Raw genomic sequence first — 22,649 nt, 5'->3', positions numbered from 1 at the left:
AACAGAGTGTCATAATGATGCCGGGCGCGCGAAAATCACGCAGCCGCGCACCATATGCTCATGCCACACTGAACTTTTGCTCGGGCAAAATGCAGCGTTTTTTGCGCGTGCAAAATGGAGACGTTCGTGTGAATAAAGCCTAAGGCGATATTCAGACCAACGTGTGTCAAATCAGACGTGAAGAACGGACGTTTTTTGTGGCCGATTTGCAGCCGTGCGGGACCCGTTTTCACACATCCCTCATAGACTTGAGTCTATTGAGGGATCCGTGAAAACACACACAAAAATAGGACATGTCCTATTTTTTTACAGGCCCTTCACACGATCCGTTAGAACAACGACCGTGTGAATAACCCCATAAAAATACCTGCAGCCGTGTGACGGCCATTAAAAAAACGTCCTTCACACGGACAATTAACACGTTAGTCTGAATAAGCCCAAACTCATGTGAATGGGGTTTGTCAGAACGTCATGCACGTGCAGCATTTCACCCCACAAATAATTTTTTTTCAGCTTCCCAGTACATTATGCGGTACAATAAATGGTGCCATGAAAAACTACAACTTGTACCGCAAAAAACAAGCCCTCAAGTAAAAAAAATTATAGCTTTTGGAAGGTGGAGAGGAAAAAACAAAAGTTAAAATCCAAAAAAATGGCTGAGGAGGGAAGGGGTTAAATAAGCTGCATGCCTATTAGCCCTTATTCACACAACAGGGTTTCCCGGCCGGGTGACGGCCGTTCATAAATCGGCCGTCACCCAGCTGCAGTAGGAACAATAGACCCCTAAAGGGCTATTCACACGACCAAATTTTTGACGGGCCGGGAAAACCGGCCGTCAAAAAATGGGACATGCCCTATTTTCGGCCGTTTACCCGGCCGCCCGGCTCCCATAGAAGTCTATGAGGCCGGGTAATACACGGCCATCACCGGAATGTGTCCCGAGTGATGGCCGTGTCTACCATCGCTCGCTCTCTTCTCCTCACAGCGCAGAATGCATGTGAGGAGGAGGAGTGTATCTCATTCAGAAGAAGCGCTCTATGCTGGAGGCAACACTGTGGGGGTACTGCTGTAGCGACGTCCCTGCTCTGCTATGTGCAGGGGTACTGTGTGGCAGGGCTGGGATGTACAGCAGGTGGAAGGGGGCGCTGCGCTGGCTCCCTTCCCAAATCGCCCTGGCCCGGCGAATCAGCCTCCTTTCCGCCCTGGAGCTTCTTCAGGCATCGCTACAGCTATAGCAGCCATAGCGGCTGCTAGCGGCGACACCTACCATGGCCGATGGCGCCGCCAGCAGCTGCTGCTACTGCTGTAGCTTCGTCCCTGCTCTGCTATGTGGTAGCCCCACTTTAGCTCCCTGAAGGAGCGGAATCCCTGTGTGTTCGGGGATTCCGCTCCTGGACAGAGCGCTTGATGTCTCTGTCCATATCTGGGCAGTGACATCAGGGGAAACTCCTGAAGCGGAATCCCCGAACACTCTGTGACCGGGGATTCCACACCAGGAGAAGCCAGTAACGTTCAGTGTCCATAAATGGACACAGATGACAGGGGCTTTTCCTGAAGTGGAATCACCGGCCACATGGGGATTCCCCTTTAGGAGTTGCCCCTGATGTCACTGTCCAGATATGCCCGGCCCGGAACGGACGCAAAACTAATGCAAACCGGCCCGGGAAAAACGGCCGATTTTATCGGCCGACACTTGGGCTTGGGCGGGACCCTGTCGTGTGAATAAGGCCTTAGGGTATGTTCACACAATTAGCAAAAACAGTCTGAAAATACAGAGATATTCAAGGGAAAACAGCTCCTGATTTTCAGAAGTTTTTTAAGCAAACTCGTGTTTTTCTCTGTTTTTTTTATGGCCGTTTTTGGAGCTGTTTTTCTATAGAGTCAATGAAAAACGGCTCCAGAAACGTCTGAAGAAGTGACATGCACTTCTTTTTCGCGGCCGTTTTTTTACACGGCCGTTGTAAAAAGAACGGCCCATCGGAACACAACGCCGTTTTTTTCTCATTTAAATCAATGGGCAGATGTTTGGAGGCGTTCTGCTTCTGATATTTCAAACGTTTACGGCCAGAAAAATGGCCGAAAATAAGCTGTTTGAACATACCCTAAAGTTGCAGAGTTGTAACGTATTTCATCCTTTACAATGTAAAGGGTTAATTTGCTGTAAATCCCCAGCAAATTCTGTAACGCACACATTGAGGAATTTGGTGCACAAAATCCGAATCAAAACTGCAGGTAATTCTGCACGTATTAGTGAGTTTTTTGATAAATTTTTAAGTGCGGTTTTTACTTTTTGATGCGGAAATAGGTGCAGATTTTTTAATTATTTTTTAAACTAGTCAGAAACAATTCGCAAGCGGAAACGCAAGATAAAGTGACATGTAGGATATTTTCAAATACGCACCGCAGGTACATTTTTGTGCAGAAAATGCGACATGTAGATGAGATTTCTTGATCTCATTTACTTTGCTGGTCCTGTATTACACTGCGGATTTGCCGCATGAAAATACCCGAGACAAATTTGCACGTAATAAGTATCGTGTGCATTTGGCCTAACAGAGTTTTTTTTAACTCCCACTAAGGCCCCGTTCACACATGTTGGATTTGATACGGATTCCGATGACCTGCCGATGATTCTGCATCCCATGCATATGAGGTTTCCGCAACCCAGTTCACATGCTATGAAAAATTTTCCACGTGTATTTTTGTTCGCACCATGAAAAGAAATCCGCCACAGCAATAAGTAGCATGCAACTTATATTACATGGAAAACACGAGGATGAGCAACTTTGAATGACAATGGGACTTAGGCCTTGTTCACACAGCTTTTTGCAGGCAGAAAAATCTGCCTTGAAATTCCTTCAGGTTTTCTCTGCCTCCCATTGATGTCAATGGGAGGTCAGAGACGGAAATACCTGAAGAAAGGGCATGTCGCTTCTATCTCGCGGGAAAAAAACGCCTTCGCCTCCCGTTGAAATCAATAGGAGGCGATTTCGGACGTTTTTTGCCGCGGTCTCCGCTGAAAAAGATGTGGCAAAAAAAACCTCTGTGTGAACAGGGCCTTATTCTCGTGCGGATCTGCTACACGCTTGTAGCATCTGCGCCAGGAATCAAAGGGAAAGCCTCAGATTTTTTCTGTGGAAAAACACATTGAACTTTAATGGCAACGTAAGAGCGGAGCATTAGTGCTCCTTACATCCTCACAAGCGCTTCCCCCTCCCTTAAGGCCCCTTCACATCGTGTTGTTGCCCTAAGTTTATCGTGTAGTCAGGAAATCTCCTACCTTACAGTATAAACAACGTAGACGATAATTCACAGGGCTCCATTATGTCCTTTTAGCCTCCGTCGGGCTGGTGGATGTCGGTTTACCTTCTTTTTGAAGGATGAAATGGCGTAGTAAACTTTGTTATTCCGGAGTCCCCAGGCAGCATCACAAGTGCTCTACCCGTGGATTTTGTCCCTGGGAGCTCCTGACATCACTGTCCATATATGTAAAGTGACATCAGGGGATTCTCCACCGCGGGAATCCCTGGCCAGAGTGTTGCTGACGCACCGGCCGTGTACTTTGTGCAGCTTCGGATGTCACTTTATGTATATGGACATCAGGAGCAGCGCCAGACTCCCTGGGCAGAGCGCTAGTAGAAGGCTCCAGCTCTGTTCATGGACAGTGACTTCAGTAGTTTCCCCTGGGCCATTCCCCAGGCGACGTATCCCACACAGTCGGATACGTTTTAGCTAAATAGATCAAAATCCGGAGCATTAACCGGTCACTGCCGGCTCCATGGTTTCCTTCACTGTAATTGATATCAGCACCAAAATCATTTAATGCGTATAACGTACAAACGTGAGCGCCACAATTTCCGTTGCCTATCCCCGGTAATGGAGGGGGGGGGCCCATACATCATGGCTGTATGGGGCCCAGAAATTCCTGATGGCGGCCCTGGGTGTGAACATACCCTAACAGAAAAAAGGGAGAGGTCCTTCTACTAGTAATCAGTGCAGGTGCAGCGTCGTTTTTTTGAGATAGATAGGGGTGACCACATCGCCCATTGGCTCATACTCCTAACAAAACAAGGCAAAATCAGTAATAACATTATATTAGTATGTGGGTAAGATTTCTATTTACTGCCCATTTATCTATATTAAAAAAAACATAACACCACTTTAGGCACATTAGTATTGTATTAACCCCTTCCCGACATTTGACGTATGCCTACGGTCATAGCCGGGTAGGGGGAAGTATGGAGCGGGCTGAGAAGGCTCCATAAAGTTACAGCCGACAGTTATGCTACAGCCGACACTTCAAAGTAACGAGCGGGATCACGCTCGTTTAACCCATTAAATGCTGCGGTCAATACCGACCACTGCATTTAAGTAATTAGAAAGAGCTTATCACCCCCCCGCCCCCCCCCCCCCCCGCAGTGATGTGATCGTGGGGTGGCTATGGCCACCTAGGGGCCTAATGAAAACTTCCAGTTCTGCCATCTTTGTGCTCCTATTAAAGAAAAGGTGTCATGATTTTTTTTTATTAATTTATGCGTTTTTATTCAATAAAATGTTATATTTACTTTACTTATTTTTAGTCCAAAAAACGTTTTGGTTTTTTTATTTAAACTTTTTTACTTAACTGGGGGCTGCTATTTTTTATTTCATCTGTGTACGGGTCTGTTCACGGCACACACATAGATGGAATATGGCGGCTACAGGCCAAAGGACATACGAACGGCTCCCGTTCACATGTCCTCTGCTTCTGCCGTCCAGCCATATACTGCGCATACGTATGTGCAGTTCAGAGCGACCAGCATAGAAGCAGGTTTATAGGGGGAATGCCGGCGCAATTTTGGAGACCGGCCACACTGCAGGTAAGGTGTGTGTAAGTTCTTTGCATGTTATCTCCTCAAAATATCTATCTCATATCTATCTATCTAGATATATAGTATAGTTCTAGGCTGGGGGGGGTACATGTGTGTGGCGGGGTGCATGCGATACGTTGAGGGGTGGTGTGTTTGTTTGTTTTTGGAGCAGCTGCATGTGTGGGGGGAGCTCCATGATGTGCCAAAATTATTAAGAACTATTAATATTTCTGCTGCATCTCTAGTTTCCGACCCAGTTCATTGACCTCTAGTTTCATTTGTGGCGCAGGGGAAGACAGACATCTGCTGTAGGCGAGTATAAGTATTTATATTTTTCATATTACTAACTTTTTATTTTGTTTGTTTTGCAGGTTTTGCTGGACCTATTGGACTACATTGTAGATTCATTGGACTACAGCGATCTATGTTTTTTTTAAATAAATAAAATGGTGAAAGGGTTGTGTGGAGGAGGTTTTATTTCAATAAAAACATATTTTCTTATGTATCTGTTTTTTTTAAATACTTTATTAACGCCTTAGTAATGGCAGTTGTCTGTTTGACAGAATCCATTACTAAGGCGGGGCTTAGTTTTAGCCAGTAGAAAGGCTAGTACTAAGCCCCCATTATTACACCGGGACCCACCACCACCAGGGGTATCGGGAAGAGCCGAGTACGATCCAGTACCCGACCATCTGTTGTGATGGTCGGGTACTGGGGCGGCCGCAGGCTGGTATTATGAGGCTGGGAAGGGCCAAAAACAGTGCCCCTTCCCACTAGCCTGCTGCTGCTTCATTGTATGAGGCTGGTTATAAAAAATGGGGGGGACCCCACGTTTTGTTTTTCAAAAGTCAATAAATAATTGACTAAAATGACAGGGGGTCCCCCCCCCCCCCCCCCCCGTTTTCATAACCAGCCAGATACAACAAAGCAGCAGCAGGCTAGCATTACCAGGGTAGGAAGGGCCACAGTTATTGGCCCTTCCCAGCCTCATGATATCAGCCTGCGGCCACCCCGGCACCCGACATCGCTACAGATGGTCGGATACCAGATTATACCCGGCTCTTCCTGATACCCCTGGTGGTGCTGGGTACTAGGGTAATAATGGGGGGGGGGTTAGTGTTAGCCTTTTTATTGGCTAGCACTAAGCCCCGCCTTAGTAATGGACGTCGTCAAACAGACAACTGTTATTACTAAGGTGCTAATAAAGTATTAAAAAACAGATACATAACTCCTTGTTCACACAGATATTTTTGGTGTGGAAACCGCTTTGGAATCAGCACCATAAAACCCCCGAAAATTGTCCCGCATTCATTTCAATGTGATGCAAAGGCGTCTTCTTCCCGGCAGATTTGGCGGCTCACGGGGAAAAAAAATCAGCGTGTCCTTTCTTGTCGCAGCTTCTGCCTCTGATCTCCTATTGAAATCAATGGGAGGCAGAAAAATTATGGGGTGCCCGTTTCCAAACGTTTTTCGTGGCGTTTTTTGCCCACGGTCCTTGCATTAGATTTAATGGCCGCGGGCAAAAACCGCACCGAAAACGGGAAGCTTTATCAAGCGTTTTTTGGCGCATAAAATGTGCCCAAAACCAGGTGAAATACACGCCATGTGAACCGGTCAACTGATAAGTCATTCGCCACAGGGTCTTTCCTCTTGACTTTCATCATTCTTAGGGCTCACCGACACACTGTTTTTTCTGGCCGGAAAGTTTGTCGGAAAAAACGCAGCAGAATACAGTAGCAGCAAAGTGGGTGAGATTTAACAAATCACATCCACATCCTGCGTAAAAATTCCAAACAAAAATTAACCTGCGGGGCGTATTTTTCGGACCGCAGCATGCCAATTCCTGCTGCGGAAAGTGGACTGAATTGCTGCGTTTTTCAGAGATGTCACCATCTCCCAGCATTGAGTAAAATGCAGCAAAATACACACTATTTTCTGCCGTAGAAAACACAGGAAATGGTGTTTTTGCCGCAGCAGAATGTCTGCTATTTTCAACGGAATTGCTGCAGAAATGTTCTGCAGCAATTCCATTGTGTGTGGACAAGCCCTTAGCTTTTTGGTGTGTTCTTTAGCTTCAGCCAGCTACCATTTGTACAATCTATTCAAAAATGGAGCTGTACACTGCTTAGCAATTTGAAGGCACATTTTTCTGGCTTGTAGCCAAAAATAGGGAGGAGGAGTCTCCCTCCCACATTTACAGCAGCTGTGAGTCAGGTTGCTTCCGCCTGATTCACCTTGCAGTAATTCTTGAAAGTGCTCCTTCTGGTGGCCAACATAGGAAAACATGTCAATTTAGTAGTTACATTTTTAATACTTTCCACTTTGTGGAAGGAAAAAAAAAATGTGTGAATTTTTTTAAAAAAATTGCGACATTCCCTATAAGCCCTGCAATACATTAGTATTGCAGTATATAGTGCAAACGATCCAATGATCGCTGGTTCAAATCCCCTAGGGGGACTAATAAAAAGAAAAAAAAAGTAAAAATCAGTTAAATTAATTTTTCTGTACAAAAAAAAAGCAACGCAGAATCTGTTTTTTGGTCACCTCATCTCCCACAGAAAATTTAATAAAAACTGATCAAAACCTTGGATGTACCCCAAAATGGTACCATTAAAAACTACAGCTTATCCCTCAAAAAATATGCCCTCATACCGCTTATTCGATGAATAAACCCAAAAATTTGTGGCTCTTCGAATTTGGCGATGTAAAATAAATTTTATTTTTCACAGTTCGTTTTAACATGTCGCTTTAATTGCATGGTGAATTCGGTAAAAACGGATAGATAGAGATAGAAAATCGTAACATGGAAAATTACAAAAAATAAAAATCCTTTTGTGAGGATACATTTCTTTCTAAAGAGTAAAACAAGAAGATGCTAATAAAACCCAACGTACAGAACTCTGAATTTGAAAAACATGACTGCTTTCTTCCAAAAACTGTGCCACACCTGTCCCTTAGGCCTGATTCAGACGAACGTGGCGTTTTTGCGCACGAAAAACACGCGGCTTTTGCCTGTGCAAAAGCCACTTGACAGCTCCGTGTGGCAGCAGCATATGATGCGCAGCTGCGTGGTTTTCGCGCAGCCGCCATCATTATGACACGCAATTTGGATGTTTGTAAACAGAAAAGCACGTGGTTGTACGTGCGCTCATTTGCCTGATCATCAGCCCCGTAAAAGGGCCTTTAGAGAGACTAGTGTGGACACTAAAGAGTTAGGCCCCATGCACATGACCGTAAAAAACCTCCATTTTTGTGGACCGCAATTGCGGTCTGCAAAAATGGACCCATTCACTTTCATTGAACGCGGACACCCTTCCGTAGCACTACTGAAGGGTGTCCGTGCCGTGGAAACGTTCCGAAAATTATGGAACATATCCGTTCTTTTGCATTTTGCGGGCAGTGCTCCCATACTTTGTATGGAAGCATGGCCTGAAAATGCGGCTGTCAGTCGGCGGCCGGCCGTGCCCGCGATTGCGGGCAGTCGTGTGCATGGGGCCTTACACAAAGAATATCAGAAATGACCATGTAATGCAGTGTTTATGGTCTAGAGGAGGTTTACTAGCACATATAATCCACGCATTGTGACTGCCAATAAATAGCATGCTATAGAGTTTCATTATAATTAGTGGTTTGCATAATCAGAGCAAATACATAAGGCAGCCAAGATAAACAAGATCATTAAGTACCAGCATAATGTAGGTTTAAAGTAAAACTGAATTTGGAAATCAAAAAGATAAGAATCAGGCAAATATATAAACAAATGCTGAAGTCATCTAAATAGGATTATAAATGGAAATGATATCCTGTGGTTAACATAAGAAAACAAAGTTGATGGAAAGATGAAAATACCTTTTACTTTCAGACACGGCGTTGTCTAAATGCTGAAAAATATGTTGGAACAGGTTACAGCTGGATCGGCTGTTGATCGCAAATCCATAGCCCCTCTTCCAATATTGTTTCAGGTCATTGAGGTATTCCAAGACCTACATATAAGTAAAAAGAGAACCAGAATGTCTAAATCAATGTGAACTGTACTGTCATTTAACTGGCCAAAATTTTTTGGCCCTTAGGCAGGCTTGGATTGCAAGAGGGTATCACGCCTCCTATTCTAGAGGGGTATCGATCCTCATAGCCAAAAGTGTGCGCCTGGAGGTGGAGAGTAGCATGTGACCATTTTGGGTGATACGTAATCATACACTGTTCACTACATGGGTCGCATTTTACTAGTTAATATGTATGTTCCCCCGCCTTTGGATCCTGCAATGCTGGAATTGATAGCCCAGAAATGATCAGAGTTCCCTGCTGGCCCAGTGTTATGTGTGGGTGACTTCAATGCGGTCCCTGACGTATCAATGGATCGTACGAGAGGTTCAGACCAGTCTTCTATTCACCTTAACTCTTGGTCCTCAAGGATTCACTTGACAGATATGTGGTGCTGAAAGTATCCATTGGAAAAAAGTTAATCCTATTACTCCTCTGCCCATAAAACATTTTCTAGAATTGACCTTGCCATGGCGTCGCAGGACTTCTTACCCGCAGTTACTTCTCTAGACATCACTCCTCGTGGAATCATGGATCATTCAGCTCTTAGGCTATGTTCACACGGAGTATTTTGGGGGAGGAATATCTGCCTCAAAATTCCGTTTGGAACTTTGAGGCAGATATTCCTCTCCCTGCACGCCGATTTTCGCGGCAATTATCGCGCCGTTTTTCGCCCGCGGCCATTGAGCGCCGCGGGCATAAAACAGCGAGATATACACTTTCTCCTGCCTCCCATTGAAGTCAATGGGAGGTCGGAGGCGGAAGCGCCCGAAGATAGGGCATGTCGCTTCTTTTTCCCGCGAGGCAGTTTTACTGCTCGCGGGAAAAAGACGCCGACGCCTCCCATTGAAATCAATGGGAGGCGTTCTCGGGCCGTTTCTGCCGAGTTTCGCGACGCGGTTTCCGCGTCAAAAAACTCGGCAAAATACCCCGTGTGAACATAGCCTTATACTGACATTTTCAGCTGGTCCTCCAGGTGACTCCAAAATATGGAGACTTCATCCGGCCTGGCTGTCCTCTCCTGAGATTCGATCTGAGGTGGAGTCCTCTCATAATTCGTATTGGGATCACAATTCCTCATATCCGGACCCTTTGGTAGTGTGGGACGCATATAAAGCCACTGTTAAGAGGTGCTTTTATGTCAGGGGTCGCAAGGTGTAAAGCAGTGTCCCAGGAGAAGGAGAGGTTTCTGGTGGGTGAGATTCAGAGGGCTGAGAGAGAATATATTGCGGATCCCCGTCCGGTTACTAAAAGTCGGTGGGCAGGGACCCAGAGGGAACGCTATACTATACAGGTTGAATAAACAAAAAAGCATATGCTGTATACTGAGGCAGCGATGTTTGAATTCGGGGATAAGAATGGCAAACTTCTAGCATACTTGGCTAGTTCGGAGCGCCCATGTGCCTCTATTCCGTCCATTCTCTCCTCTGACGGACTCTTATGTACTGCCCACAGGGATGTGAATAAAGTGATTAATGACTTTTATGCTGCCTTATATAGCTCCAGATGTAATGGGCCCCCGGAAGACATAAAACAATTTCGAGACGACCTCCCCTTGTGGCGTTTGTCCGATGCGCAGGCAAAAGGAGTTGGACAGCCCGTTTACAGACGATGATATCATTAATGCAATTCAGTTGTTACCTTCTGGTAAAACCCCCGGACTTGATGGCCTGGGGGCCGATTGGTATAAGGATAGCTGTGAGATTTTAGTACCCAGGAAGTATATTCGAGTGATCTGGAGTTGGGGGGTTCTTCCGGCCTCCATGAGAGGCTGTTGTGGTGTGGTTGAAGCCAGGGAAGGATCCGACTCTGCCGAACTCCTATAGGCCCATTTCGCTAATTAATTCAGATGTCAAAATACTAGCCAAAATATTGGCTACTAGATTGAACAAAGTTATCTTGTCCCTGGTTCATCCTGACCAAACCAGCTTTATGCCTGGGAAGGGTACCGACATTAATGTATATAGGTTGTTTCTCAATATTGATGCTGCGCACTATGATAACTCCCCTGGTTTTCTTCTCTCTCTTGATACATATAAAGCCTTTGACTCGGTTGAGTGGTGTCATCTTTGGATACTCCTTTCCCGTTTCAATTTTGGTCCAAGATTTATTGCTCTTGTATGTCTATTATACGAAAGGCCTATTGCTAGAGTGAGAACAAATTTGGATGTCTCTAAGCCCTTCCCTTTGGGACGAGGTACTCATCAGGGGTGTCCACTTTCCCCTTTGTTATTTGCTCTTGCGATTGAGCCTGTGGCGCTGGCAGTTAGGCATTCCTCTTCCATTACTGGTGTCCATCGAGGTTCTATAGTTGAGAAAATATCCCTATATGCAGATGATATGTTGGTGTACTTGGCGGATAATGGTCCTTCGTTGGCTTTACTCTTACAGTTGATTGACACGTTTGGGGCCTTTTGGGGTTTATCGATTAATTGGTCCAAGTCGGTTATGTTTCCTCTCTCTGCGGAGTATCACTCCCGGCAGGGTCTCCCTGTCCCGTTACAGGTTGTATCTCAATTTACATATCTAGGGGTGCGGATTTCCCTTAATTTGCTAAGTTTTCGTGAACTTAACCTGTGTCCGTTGGTAGCCTCTACTGAAAAGCAGTTAAAAACATGGAAGAACCTTCCCCTTTCCTTAAATGGTAGGATAAATCTTTTCAAAATGATATATCTGCCTAAAGTTCTCTATCTCCTCCACATTTCTCCAATTATATTGGGCAAACAATTTTTTGGACAACTGGATAGAATTATACGTACGTTCTACTGGCAGGGGGGCACACCTAGGTTTAGTCTGTCTTTTACAGGCTCCAAAGAGAATGGGGGGGATGGCAGCACCCAACCTTTATCTATATTACTTGGCTTCGCAGATGGTGCTGGCTCACTGGTGGATTGATATTGATTTAAGTAATGCGGCCACCGCGCTAGCTGGAGCACTTATGACTTCCTATGAGAGTCTTACCAACTTATTATATAGGTTTCAATAGCCGTGTCGGGCGCCAATACCTCTACAAACTATAGCTAATGCCTGGAGGAAGGCACACATATTACTGAGAGATGATACGGATTCTACTCACTCCCCTAGGACCCCATTATGGAGCAATCCATGGTTGCCTCACCTGGTGTCCCTGCCGGGAGCGATGATGTGGGCTGGGGTGGGGATTCGATTCTTAGGTCAGATATACTCTGTGGATAGTGGTTTTGTATCCTTTTCTGAGCTTGAGGGGAGGTCTGGGGTCTCGAGGAAGGCGTTTTATCATTATCTCCAACTAAGGCATGCCTGGGTGGCTCAGTTCGGTTCTGTTACGCCAGCTTTGGGGTTTTCTAAAGTGGAGGACTTGCTTGGCACCCCAGACCTTCCTAAAACTCTTACTCAAACATATGCTTTGCTGTTGTCTTCTGTAAAAAGACCATTTGATAGGGCGTTCATGGGGTGGAGGAGAGATATTCCTGATTTGTCGGAAGAGGGTTGGAGGGGAGGTGCAGGTCTAATTCTTTGACTCTGTTATTAGTGAAAGATATTTTTTATTTCAGTCGCGGTTCATACACCGGATTCATTACACTCCGGTTAGACTCCAAAGAATTGGGGCCTCGGGGTCTGATAGCTGTTTTAGGTGTCAATCAGCTGTTGGTACGTACCTCCACTGTGTCTGTTATGTCCTAAGATTTGAGGTTGTGGAGTTCCTTTATTATAAATTTGAGTTTCCTCGGGTTATCTCCCCTCAGGTGTGCCTCTTGGGAATTATGAATGAGATAGTACAAGGCTATTATGACAACATTTTCTTCCGCTTTGTTTTGTGCTAGGAAGGTTATGATTATGGCACGGAAAGCCACGGTTTGTCCAAGTCTTGAACACTGGTTGCAATTGGTGAATAAGTATGTCCCATGTATCAAAAGTTGTACCTTAACAGGAGATGCCCTGACAAATTTGGGAAGATTTGGGCTGGGTAGTTGGAGACCTCGGATACTGCTATCTAATTTCCGTTTTGCTGGCTGGAGTGGGAGCACTGGGAGATGAGTGGAGTGAATGCGTGCCTGGGTGTTTGTTTTGTTCGTTCTGGGCATTGATAATGGTCACCTTCTGATCCTGTTTTAATTGCAATTTACATATATCCTTATGTGATACTTGTCTAAATGCTGTCTTTTGCAATGTGAAAGTCTAATATTCTATGGTGATTGTTATTGCCAACTAGTTTTGGTTGGCCAGTATGCTCTGTTTGTTCTTGATTGTACTTTTGTACTTTGGAAAAGTTAATAAAAGAAATCCTTTTAAAAACAGGAATATGGTAACTCCTATTCATTTCAATAGTTGGCAACCTTGCATTTGGTGGGGGGGGGGGGCAGCTCTCCACGGGACTAAAACCAGCCCATTCTTGGGAACTCCTGTAGTAAGTAGAAATTTATTCAGATTTTCATAGAAGGATATGTATATTATCATGAAATGTGGACTGAACCTATTTAGTAAAACTTTTAATCAAAATAAGTAGTCTTCCTCTTACCAATTAGGTCATTAGCTTTTAGTGAAAAAGGGGTTTAAAGAGACCGAAATATTTATTTGTGGAATAGATAAATGGCATCCAGGCCACTGACCATTAGGCTGGTTTCCCATATAGCGTAGACCCTGCATAATTTCCGCAATCAAATTCTGTGCAGAAATTCCGCTGCGGGGGGGCGCGGTACCGCAGAAAAGTTTTGCGGAATGTCAATTTATGCTGCGGGGTTCTGTGCACAGATGCTGCGTGTTTGGCCCATAGACTTCAATGGGGAGCAGAAATGCCTAATGCTTCCACTGAAGAAAAGTCACCCAGGTGACCGAATCGTCCAGTGGCTCATACTCCTATCAAAACAAGGCAAAACCAGTAATAACATTATATTAGTATGTGGGTAAGCTTTCTATTTTTTTTTATTTTTAAATCAGGTAACTTTTTATTAAAACAAACAAGTTTTACATTTTCCACAATACAGTTGTATTCCATCCCTTACAAGCACGAACATTGACTGTACTGAGAGAAACACTTACATGAAACATATAAACATTCAACACCCATACCACCCCCCCAGTGCACCCGAGAAGTACCTTCCTACACTCCGCATAAACAGTGCAACATCGCATATTTTAGCAGCTCCCATCTAGACCCACCCCTTACAGCAGCCTTTCCCTTTACCTATATCACGCATAAATAAGTACAACCCCATCATAATAGCCTAGAATTTAAACAGGATTGCTAAATAGACCTCTATCTCTGGGGAGTGAAGCAGTGGCCAAACCCGAATCATCCAACCAAGAAGCCCACATCTCCTCATATTTTTTGGAAGCACCCCTTTTTAAAGAGGCTCTGTCACCACATTATAAGTGCCCGATCTCCTACATAAGGAGATGGGCGCTATAATGTAGGTGACAGCAGTGCTTTTTATTTTAAAAAAACGATCTATTGTTACCACTTTATTAGCGTTTTTAGATTAATGCTAATGAGTTGCTTAATGCCCAAGTGGGCGTATTTTTACTTTAGACCAAGTGGGCGTTGTACAGGGGAGTGTATGACGCTGACCAATCAGCATCATGCACTCCTCTCCATTAATTTACACAGCGCATAGGGATCCTGTTAGATCCTTATGTGCTGTCTTATACTAACACATTAACAATACTGAAGTGTTTAGACAGTGAATAGACATTCCACAGAATGTCTATTCACAATCTCTGCACTTCGTTACGGTTTCTGTGGTAGTTACAGCAGAGGAAGCGTGATCTCGTTGTAACCTGTCATTTACCTCGTAATCTCGCGAGATTACGCTTGCTCTGCTGTAACTACCACAGACAGAGTAACGAAGTGCAGAGATTGTGAATAGACATCCCGTGGAATGTCTATTCACTGTCTAAACACTTCAGTATTGTTAATGTGTTAGTATAAGACAGCACATAAGGATCTAACAGGATCCCTATGCGCTGAGTAAATGAATGGAGAGGAGTGAATGATGCTGATTGGTCAGCGTCATACACTCCCTTGTACAACGCCCACTTGGTCTAAAGTAAAAATACGCCCACTTGGGCATTAAGCAACTCATTAGCATAAATCTAAAAACGCTAATAAAGTGGTAAAAATAGATCGTTTTTTTTAAATAAAAAGCACTGCTGTCATCTACATTACAGCGCCCATCTCCTTATGTAGGAGATAGGGCACTTATAATGTGGTAACAGAGCCTCTTTAAATATATAGGCTTCTCCATAGACACAAGCCAGTTCACTTTGGCAATATATTCTGATCTAATGGGAGGTAGCTCCTGCAACCATCGCTGAGCGATCAACTTCCTTACCATATAAAGCAAACGAGCTACTACAGTTTAACACCTCCGACCCCCTTAAATCATCCACATATCCTAGGATACATATATATGGTGTCAATATAATATCAGCAGCATAAACTCCATTAATTACATCTACAACCTCTCTCCAGAAAAAAAAAGTGTCAAGAGTTGGACACGACCACATCATATGGATGAGATCAGCATTGTGAATTTTACATCTATTACACAGGGGACTATCTCTCAAGCCAATATCAGAGTTTTGTACACTCTGTGCAAAAGATACAATTGTGACAGTCTATGGGCCTCACTAAGCGACAGTCTAGGGGTGTATGCAACTATATCCTGCCATTGCCCATTTTCAATAGGACCAACATCCCTTTCCCATTTGGTTTTGACCCCTAGGAAGGATTTTAGAATGTTCTCTATCCAACAAATACTTGTAAACCATTGAAATGAGCCCCTTAGAGTCCACCCTATCCCCAATAAGAGTGACCAGTGGATTCACAGTGCACGTGAGAGTATCACCCACAGTAGTCTCCTTCCCTAACGCATGTCGTATCTGCATGTATTTGAAAAAGGAATCTTTCGGCAAAGCGAACTCAGATTGCAGATCAGAGAACATTTTCATAGTCCCCCATTTATAAAGCGTAGTCAACCACCAAATACCCTTGTACTTCCATCTCCCAAAGCCTTCCAAATTTGAAACTTCCGGTAACCAGGAGTTATTCCACAGAGGAGTGATCGGAGTATGGCCTTGTATTCCCAATAGGTCCTTTACCTTCCCCCACACCTTATGCATTTGATACAGAGTGGGCATTCTCCGAGTAGGAGTCTTGAATTTTCCAATTTCCAAAGCTGCAAGTAGTCTATCACACTGTGTATAATGTTGCAACATTTCTAGCGTGGAGTCATGTTTATCCAACCCCCACCCCCTTAAATGCTGAAGTTGCGCTGCCAAATAGTAGAACCCCGGATTAGGAGCTGCCAACCCCCCGTCGGTTTTACTACGCTGTAGAGTGTCCAATTTCATGCGTACATGTCCCTTCTTCCAAATAAGATCTCTAAACAATCTGTTAACCATCAGAAAAAACCTTTGGGGTATGTAAGATTTCTATTTACTGCCTATTTATCTATATTAAAAAAACATAACACCACTTTACGCACATTAATATTGCATTAATGTAAGGTGCCATACGCAGCTGCTCAGTGGCCCCGACACGGCAGCTTTAAACATATGTATAAAATGGTTTCAATGGAGTACAGCGATTGTATGTATGTATGTATATATATATATACGCATTTACACCACGTATGCGTGTGCAGGTGCACTATGGGGCTTTCCAATTGCGTACGCTTTAGGTAATGTGGTGAACTGCACTGTGTTTGTTTACATACACCCTGCCTGACACGTGATCAGTAGGTGCTACTCTAATGAAGCGAGGACTTGGCAATGCGCAGTGACTCCTACCGGACGCTGAATTGGAGGAGGGTTGCCATTTGAATTAACACATGTTTGAATGGTTGAAACTATGTAATAAAAGCTGAGTGCCAGCTTCTTATTATTAACTATATTTATTTATAAAGGGGAGTATGGTTGCGATACATTTTGTAACTAAATGGATTTGATATACTTTTTTTATTTTTTTTATTAATGATATATAATTAATTGTTTTGTATAAATCTTTGGCAACTACGGATACACTGCTTGACAATGCCCTCAGTGAGGGAAGAGGCAACGGATGAGACGGCGGAGACAGGAGAGCCAATGTGAATTGAGATGGAAGGCTTCGGGGAGAAGAAGCTCTGGGGGAAGCGGAGCAGACTGGTAGGAGCTGAGACAGAGGTTGCCTCTGAGCATTTTCTCTGGAAAAAGGAATGGACAATTGGAAGGAAGAAAGGTTGTGACCTTTCATTTCCTGGTAACAAACTGCTGTCTGGAGAGCATTGCAAAATATCAGTGGATAAAGCTTCCGGGATTGTTTGCTTAGAAGGCACCAGTACGAATGGCACCGTGATCAACCAGCAGAAAGTGGTAAAGAAGCAGTCCTATGCATTGAAGAACGGCGATGTGCTCTATGTTGTATATAGGAAAAATGAGCCAGAACAAAAATGTTGCTTTTCTGTACAGATCATTAAATTTCACACAAGACAATATGCAAGAGCCTTCAGATACTTCAGGGGAAGCAGAGGAGACTCCGGCGTGGTCTCCCTTCCACGACACTTCACTGAAGTCAGAGGAACCTCAGCCTTCCACCTCCACATCTAACCTCTACAGGACACCCACTACCTCTTCCCTAGAGTCATATTTTGCCATACAGATTCAACCATCCACATCAGATGCCGACTGTACAGCAGAAAAACCTCAAAAACATAACCAATCCAGGTCGGGCTGTGGGGGTCAAAGTTTTAAAGATGTGACAAGTGGCACAGATCAGACCACCTAAGAAGTCAGACTACGAGCAGGATAATCATCCTCCTCCCAAAAAGAAGCAGAAAGTTGAAATTGACTGTTCGAGCTCTCATGTTCCTACGCTACCCAGTGACTCCAAAGGGGCATCTGAAGATACTAAAACGGCTAGCGTGAAGCCAGACAAAATGGAAAACACTCTGACCTGCGTTATATGCCAGGAATTGAAGTATGATTGTGTTAGTTTGCAGCCATGTATGCACACATTCTGTGCTGCCTGTTACTCTGGCTGGATGGAGCGCTCATCCTTCTGCGCTACCTGTAGGTGTCCTGTTGAACGTCTTGTAAAAACCACATACTTAATCTTGTGGAAGCCTATTTGCTCCAGCACCCAGAAAAGTGTCGCAGTGAAGAAGATAGACGTAGCATGGATTCTCGAAATAAAATCACACAAGATATGCTGCAGCCCAATGTGCATCGGCCATTCTCTGATGAAGGAAGTTCTGAAGATCTGCTTGAGCTATCGGACGTTGATAGCGAATCCTCAGATATTAGCCAGCTCTATACAGTGTGCCGACAATGCCCAGGGTATGGTAGACACATTATGCAGCCACATCTTTATCCACTTCCTATTGAGACAGAAGCAATGTGGAATTTAGGTGATGCACCTTCTACTTCTACCAACTTTCCTGCAGCTCCCCAGGAATATATATGTTCTTCCCAGGGAAGTCATGTGATATGTACATGTTGCTTTCAGCCAATGCCAGACAGAAGGAGCGAACGAGAGCAAAACCTACTTGTGGCACCTCAGCAATGCACTGTACACTTTGCAGCCTTTCTGTCACCTGTATTGGGGATGCACCAGAATTAGGGACGAGGGACGACTAGGCCCGAGGAAGCATAATGGAGGCCAGGGTGTCCTTAATAAAGGTGGTTAGGTGTAGCAGGGGTTATAAAATGGTGCTGGCCGCATGGCCAATGGCACCAGCATGTCTGGGGGAGGGTGAACTCTTGGTGAATTCATGGGTAAGGCTCTGCATAGGCTGCGGCTTGGCAGGATGTTCTGTTTGCATGTTAACCTGATGTATTCTGATATTTACGGCTGGAAGACTGACCCCTTTCCCCTACTGTCAGGGGTTAGACAAGGCTGTCCTCTTTCACCTCTCCTTTTTGTTTGTGTTATAGAACTCTTTGCAGAGGCTATCCGGCAGAATGGAGAGAACAGAGGGATTACCGCACCAGGTCCAGGACACTTCGAGGTCAAATGCTCGCTGTACATGGATGATGTGACCGTCTTCTGCGCTGACCAGAGTCCGGTGACTGCACCCGTCCAGACCTGCGAGGAGTTCGGACACTCTTCAGGGGCAAAAGTCAACTGCGGGAAGTCAGAAGCTATGCTCTTCGGAAAACGGTACCTGCCTTCTCCTGCCTCCTTCCCATTTACCATCAAGCCAGACTTCATCAAAATACTGGGAGTCTGGTTCGGGAAGGAAGGTGCAGCCCTAAAGTCGTGGGAAGAACGATTGGCCAAAGTCAACCAAAGAATCGGACTGTGGAGCCTTAGACAACTCACTATTGAGGGCAAAGCAATGGTCCTGCGTAACGAAGTCTTCCTGTGCTACAATACACTGCGCAGGCATGGCCCCCTCTTGCCACTCTCTCGAGGGCCATTACCAGGACTGTGTTTCGCTTCACCTGGGGATCGAAAATGGACAGAATAAAGCAGACTGTTATGTACAAGGAGCCCCGCAAGGGTGGGAAGGGTATACCCGACATCCCCACTCTGCTGCGGATCACTTTTGTATGTGACTGTGTTCGTAGGACTCTAAGCACAGCAAACAGCTCTGCGGGCAGGGCCATGTCCCGCTACTTCCTCCTTCCCCTCTGGCGAGGCTTTGGCTGGGACAAGTGGGACAGCTCCTTCCCTTACAACTGGCACGCTCCCTGGTTCTATGGAGAGGTTGTCCAGTTTGTGAGAGAGCATCAACTGGAGGATCTTAAGCCCGACTTGTGGAAACCTAAGACGATCCACAAGCACATCAGAGCAAAGGACTTGCCGGAGTCTGTTCCAGGGCTTCATGCTGACACATTGGGGACTGTTTGGACTAACGTGTCATCTGGCAGGTTGACCAATGGGCACAATGATAACTCCATGGATGGCCATCCAGGGAGGACTGGCTCTTAGGTCATTCATGCATGCCCGCAACCTGTGCAAAACCCGGTACTGCCCCAGGTGCCCCATGTATGCACACATTCTGTGCTGCCTGTTACTCTGGCTGGATGGAGCGCTCATCCTTCTGCGCTACCTGTAGGTGTCCTGTTAAACGTCTTTGTAAAAACCACATACTTAATCTTGTGGAAGCCTATTTGCTCCAGCACCCAGAAAAGTGTCGCAGTGAAGAAGATAGACGTAGCATGGATTCTCGAAATAAAATCACACAAGATATGCTGCAGCCCAATGTGCATCGGTCATTCTCTGATGAAGAAGGAAGTTCTGAAGATCTGCTTGAGCTATCGGACATTGATAGCGAATCCTCAGATATTAGCCAGCTCTATACAGTGTGCCGACAATGCCCAGGGTATGGTAGACACATTATGCAGCCACATCTTTATCCACTTCCTATTGAGACAGAAGCAATGTGCAATTTAGGTGATGCACCTTCTACTTCTACCAACTTTCCTGCAGCTCCCCAGGAATATATATGTTCTTTCCAGGGAAGTCATGTGATATGTACATGTTGCTTTCAGCCAATGCCAGACAGAAGGAGCGAACGAGAGCAAAACCTACTTGCGGCACCTCAGCAATACACTGTATGTTTGCAGCCTTTCTGTCACCTGTATTGGGGATGCACCAGAATAGGCTGCTTGGGCTGTCTGGCTCCATTTTGCGAGTTAAATCTTGGAGAAAAATGTTTGGACTCCGTGTTAAACAACAACAACTATGAGTCTGACATTCTAAAGAATTACCTTGTGGAAACCAAAGCGGAGATCAAGTATCCAGACGTAGTCAAGAAGAAAATGGAGAGAGGGGTGATGTCTGGAGTCATAAAGAAGGCCTGTTTTCGGACTTAGGTCCTAGAGACAGTCGATCACCACGTTCTTCCCGGGTGGCCAGAGGCCTGGACTGACTGACTTTCGCCAATAATTATACATGATGGTTGGGTCAGAGAGGCGAGCTCTGAGAGTATTTTAAGGGAATAAGCCTGATAGCGAACATAATCTGCCTCTCTTTTGGTACTAACATTAGGGGGTCGGAGGGTGGAAGATCTTTCAGTTAACCGGGGTGTTCATGTTTCTGAAATGTTATAACCGGCGGGATGGGGGGGATCTTACCTATCAATACAGACAAAACATACCACCTTCTGAGTTACCAGTGGCAGTGACATCAAGACCAGATTGTTACTGGGGAAGAAACTGCAGAACTCAGGTTAAAGCACACCATGCCATGAAATTCAACCACATATGTGAACAACCACGCTTCAAGAACGAAGTCTGGTACCATCTGGAAGTAAAGCCACATCTAGGACTGTTCTATAAAGTCTCATAAGAGGAAGCATGAGTGATTAAGGAGGATTTGAAGATACCGGTGAGCTCTTGTTCTTGGCTTCGGAAGGCAGGCTACTTCCACTTTGCCAGGTGCTTGTGGCACACAATGATGGTTGCCAGTTTAATTGCTGTTGGGTTTGATTAACGTGTTGAGCCATTATGGTTTTAGGACCGAAGCAACTGTTTGTATACAATGCAATATGTCTTTCTTCCAGTTAAGGGCATTGACTAGTTTAACATTTGAAACGTTTCACAGCTTTATGCTGCACGTTGCTGTATTGCTGTGATCGATGGAGATTAAAGTATTGTAAATTACCTGTGATGATCATCAGTTAATATTCCTTATTTAAAAGGTTCACACTGAATATATTGCAGGTTACCCGCTATTCTAGTGCTCTTTCCATTCAGGGAAATTGGTTACATTTACAGCCATTGATTTGTTGTGCACGACTAATCTGCTTCTCTTTTCTGCATAAGGGCTAGAATGAAGCAAATCATTTTTCTGACAATTGAGTCCTGGAAAATACTGCTCTGCGTTGTGGTTCCTGTGTATGTGATCTGCATAACTGAATGCATATGTGGCTCATGAACTATGTTTCATAAGTGAACATTCAGTGTTGCAGGCAGCTATGTCTTCATAACCTGTATCTTCTTTCACCTTTGATACCATCATTTTTTTTTATGGACTATTGTCATGTTACAAGAATAAAAATTGAAGCAATCGTTCTAGTAAATGTCTATACCTAAAAAATAAAAAAAAAAGCCCTCAGTGAGAGGGTGAAACGTGACTTCCGTGAAAACTGGGTGAATAAAAGTTCTGTATTGGATTATACTTTTGGAGTGCTGCTTCCTTTCGTGGATGGATAGATAGATCGATAGATGACAAAAAGATCATAAGCGCAACATTAGTTAGTTTGATGATAGTTCCTGCACTGACACTTACTTTTGCATCTTCCTCATCAAACAGCCGGCACCATGGAGAATTGGCAACATTATTGATGGCCAGTTCGAATGAACAGGTAAAAAAAGCCACTTGTATTAAATCTGCAATGGAGAGATAAATATATTTGTACAATGTTGTGATAGATACAAGTCAATGTATAGAACAGTAATGGCCATTTGGATCTTTCTATGTAGTTTTACATGACCAGAAGCAGTCCTTAACCCCTTCCCGCGATTGGGCGTGACTGTACGTCCGGAATCAAAAGTGATTTCCTGCACTCGGGCGTACAGTTACGCCCAAGCTTCAAACTGTCACCATGTCAACAGACACGGTGACAGCGTCCTGATCGCAACGGTCATAGACAGTTGCTCAGCAGGGCTCGAGGCACAGGACCATTTAGAGTGGTCCCGTGCCGGCACGAGCTGTGATTGGCCAGTCAGTACTGACAGGCAAATCACAGTGCAGGAGCAGTGTTTGGCCGGCATCTCCGTCTCTGACAAGCTCATTCCTGTCCGAGAGCTTGTCAGTCGGAAGCCAGTGAGAATACAGTGAAGATTGTT

The 22,649-nt window shown here is 44.8% G+C and overlaps 1 protein-coding gene and 1 pseudogene across 1 annotated transcript in view; one reads left to right on the top strand and one right to left on the bottom strand.

Annotated features, from left to right (window-relative positions):
* MINPP1 (multiple inositol-polyphosphate phosphatase 1) overlaps positions 1 to 22,649 on the bottom strand; it is a 59,453-nt gene that overhangs the window by 30,266 nt on the left and 6,538 nt on the right. The window contains exons 4-5 of the mRNA XM_075841197.1: positions 22,090 to 22,190; positions 8,700 to 8,833 (exon numbers count right to left, since the gene is read on the bottom strand). Of these exons, the coding sequence (XP_075697312.1) occupies positions 8,700 to 8,833; positions 22,090 to 22,190 (235 nt within the window). The remainder of the gene's footprint in view (positions 1 to 8,699; positions 8,834 to 22,089; positions 22,191 to 22,649) is intronic.
* Positions 16,971 to 21,387, top strand: LOC142662915 (E3 ubiquitin-protein ligase CHFR-like; annotated as a pseudogene).

This window comes from Rhinoderma darwinii, chromosome 11, assembly GCF_050947455.1.
Source record: "Rhinoderma darwinii isolate aRhiDar2 chromosome 11, aRhiDar2.hap1, whole genome shotgun sequence".
NCBI lineage: Eukaryota > Metazoa > Chordata > Amphibia > Anura > Rhinodermatidae > Rhinoderma > Rhinoderma darwinii.
Note: the sequence above shows the minus strand (reverse complement) of the source record. Positions and strands in the feature narration are given on the sequence as shown.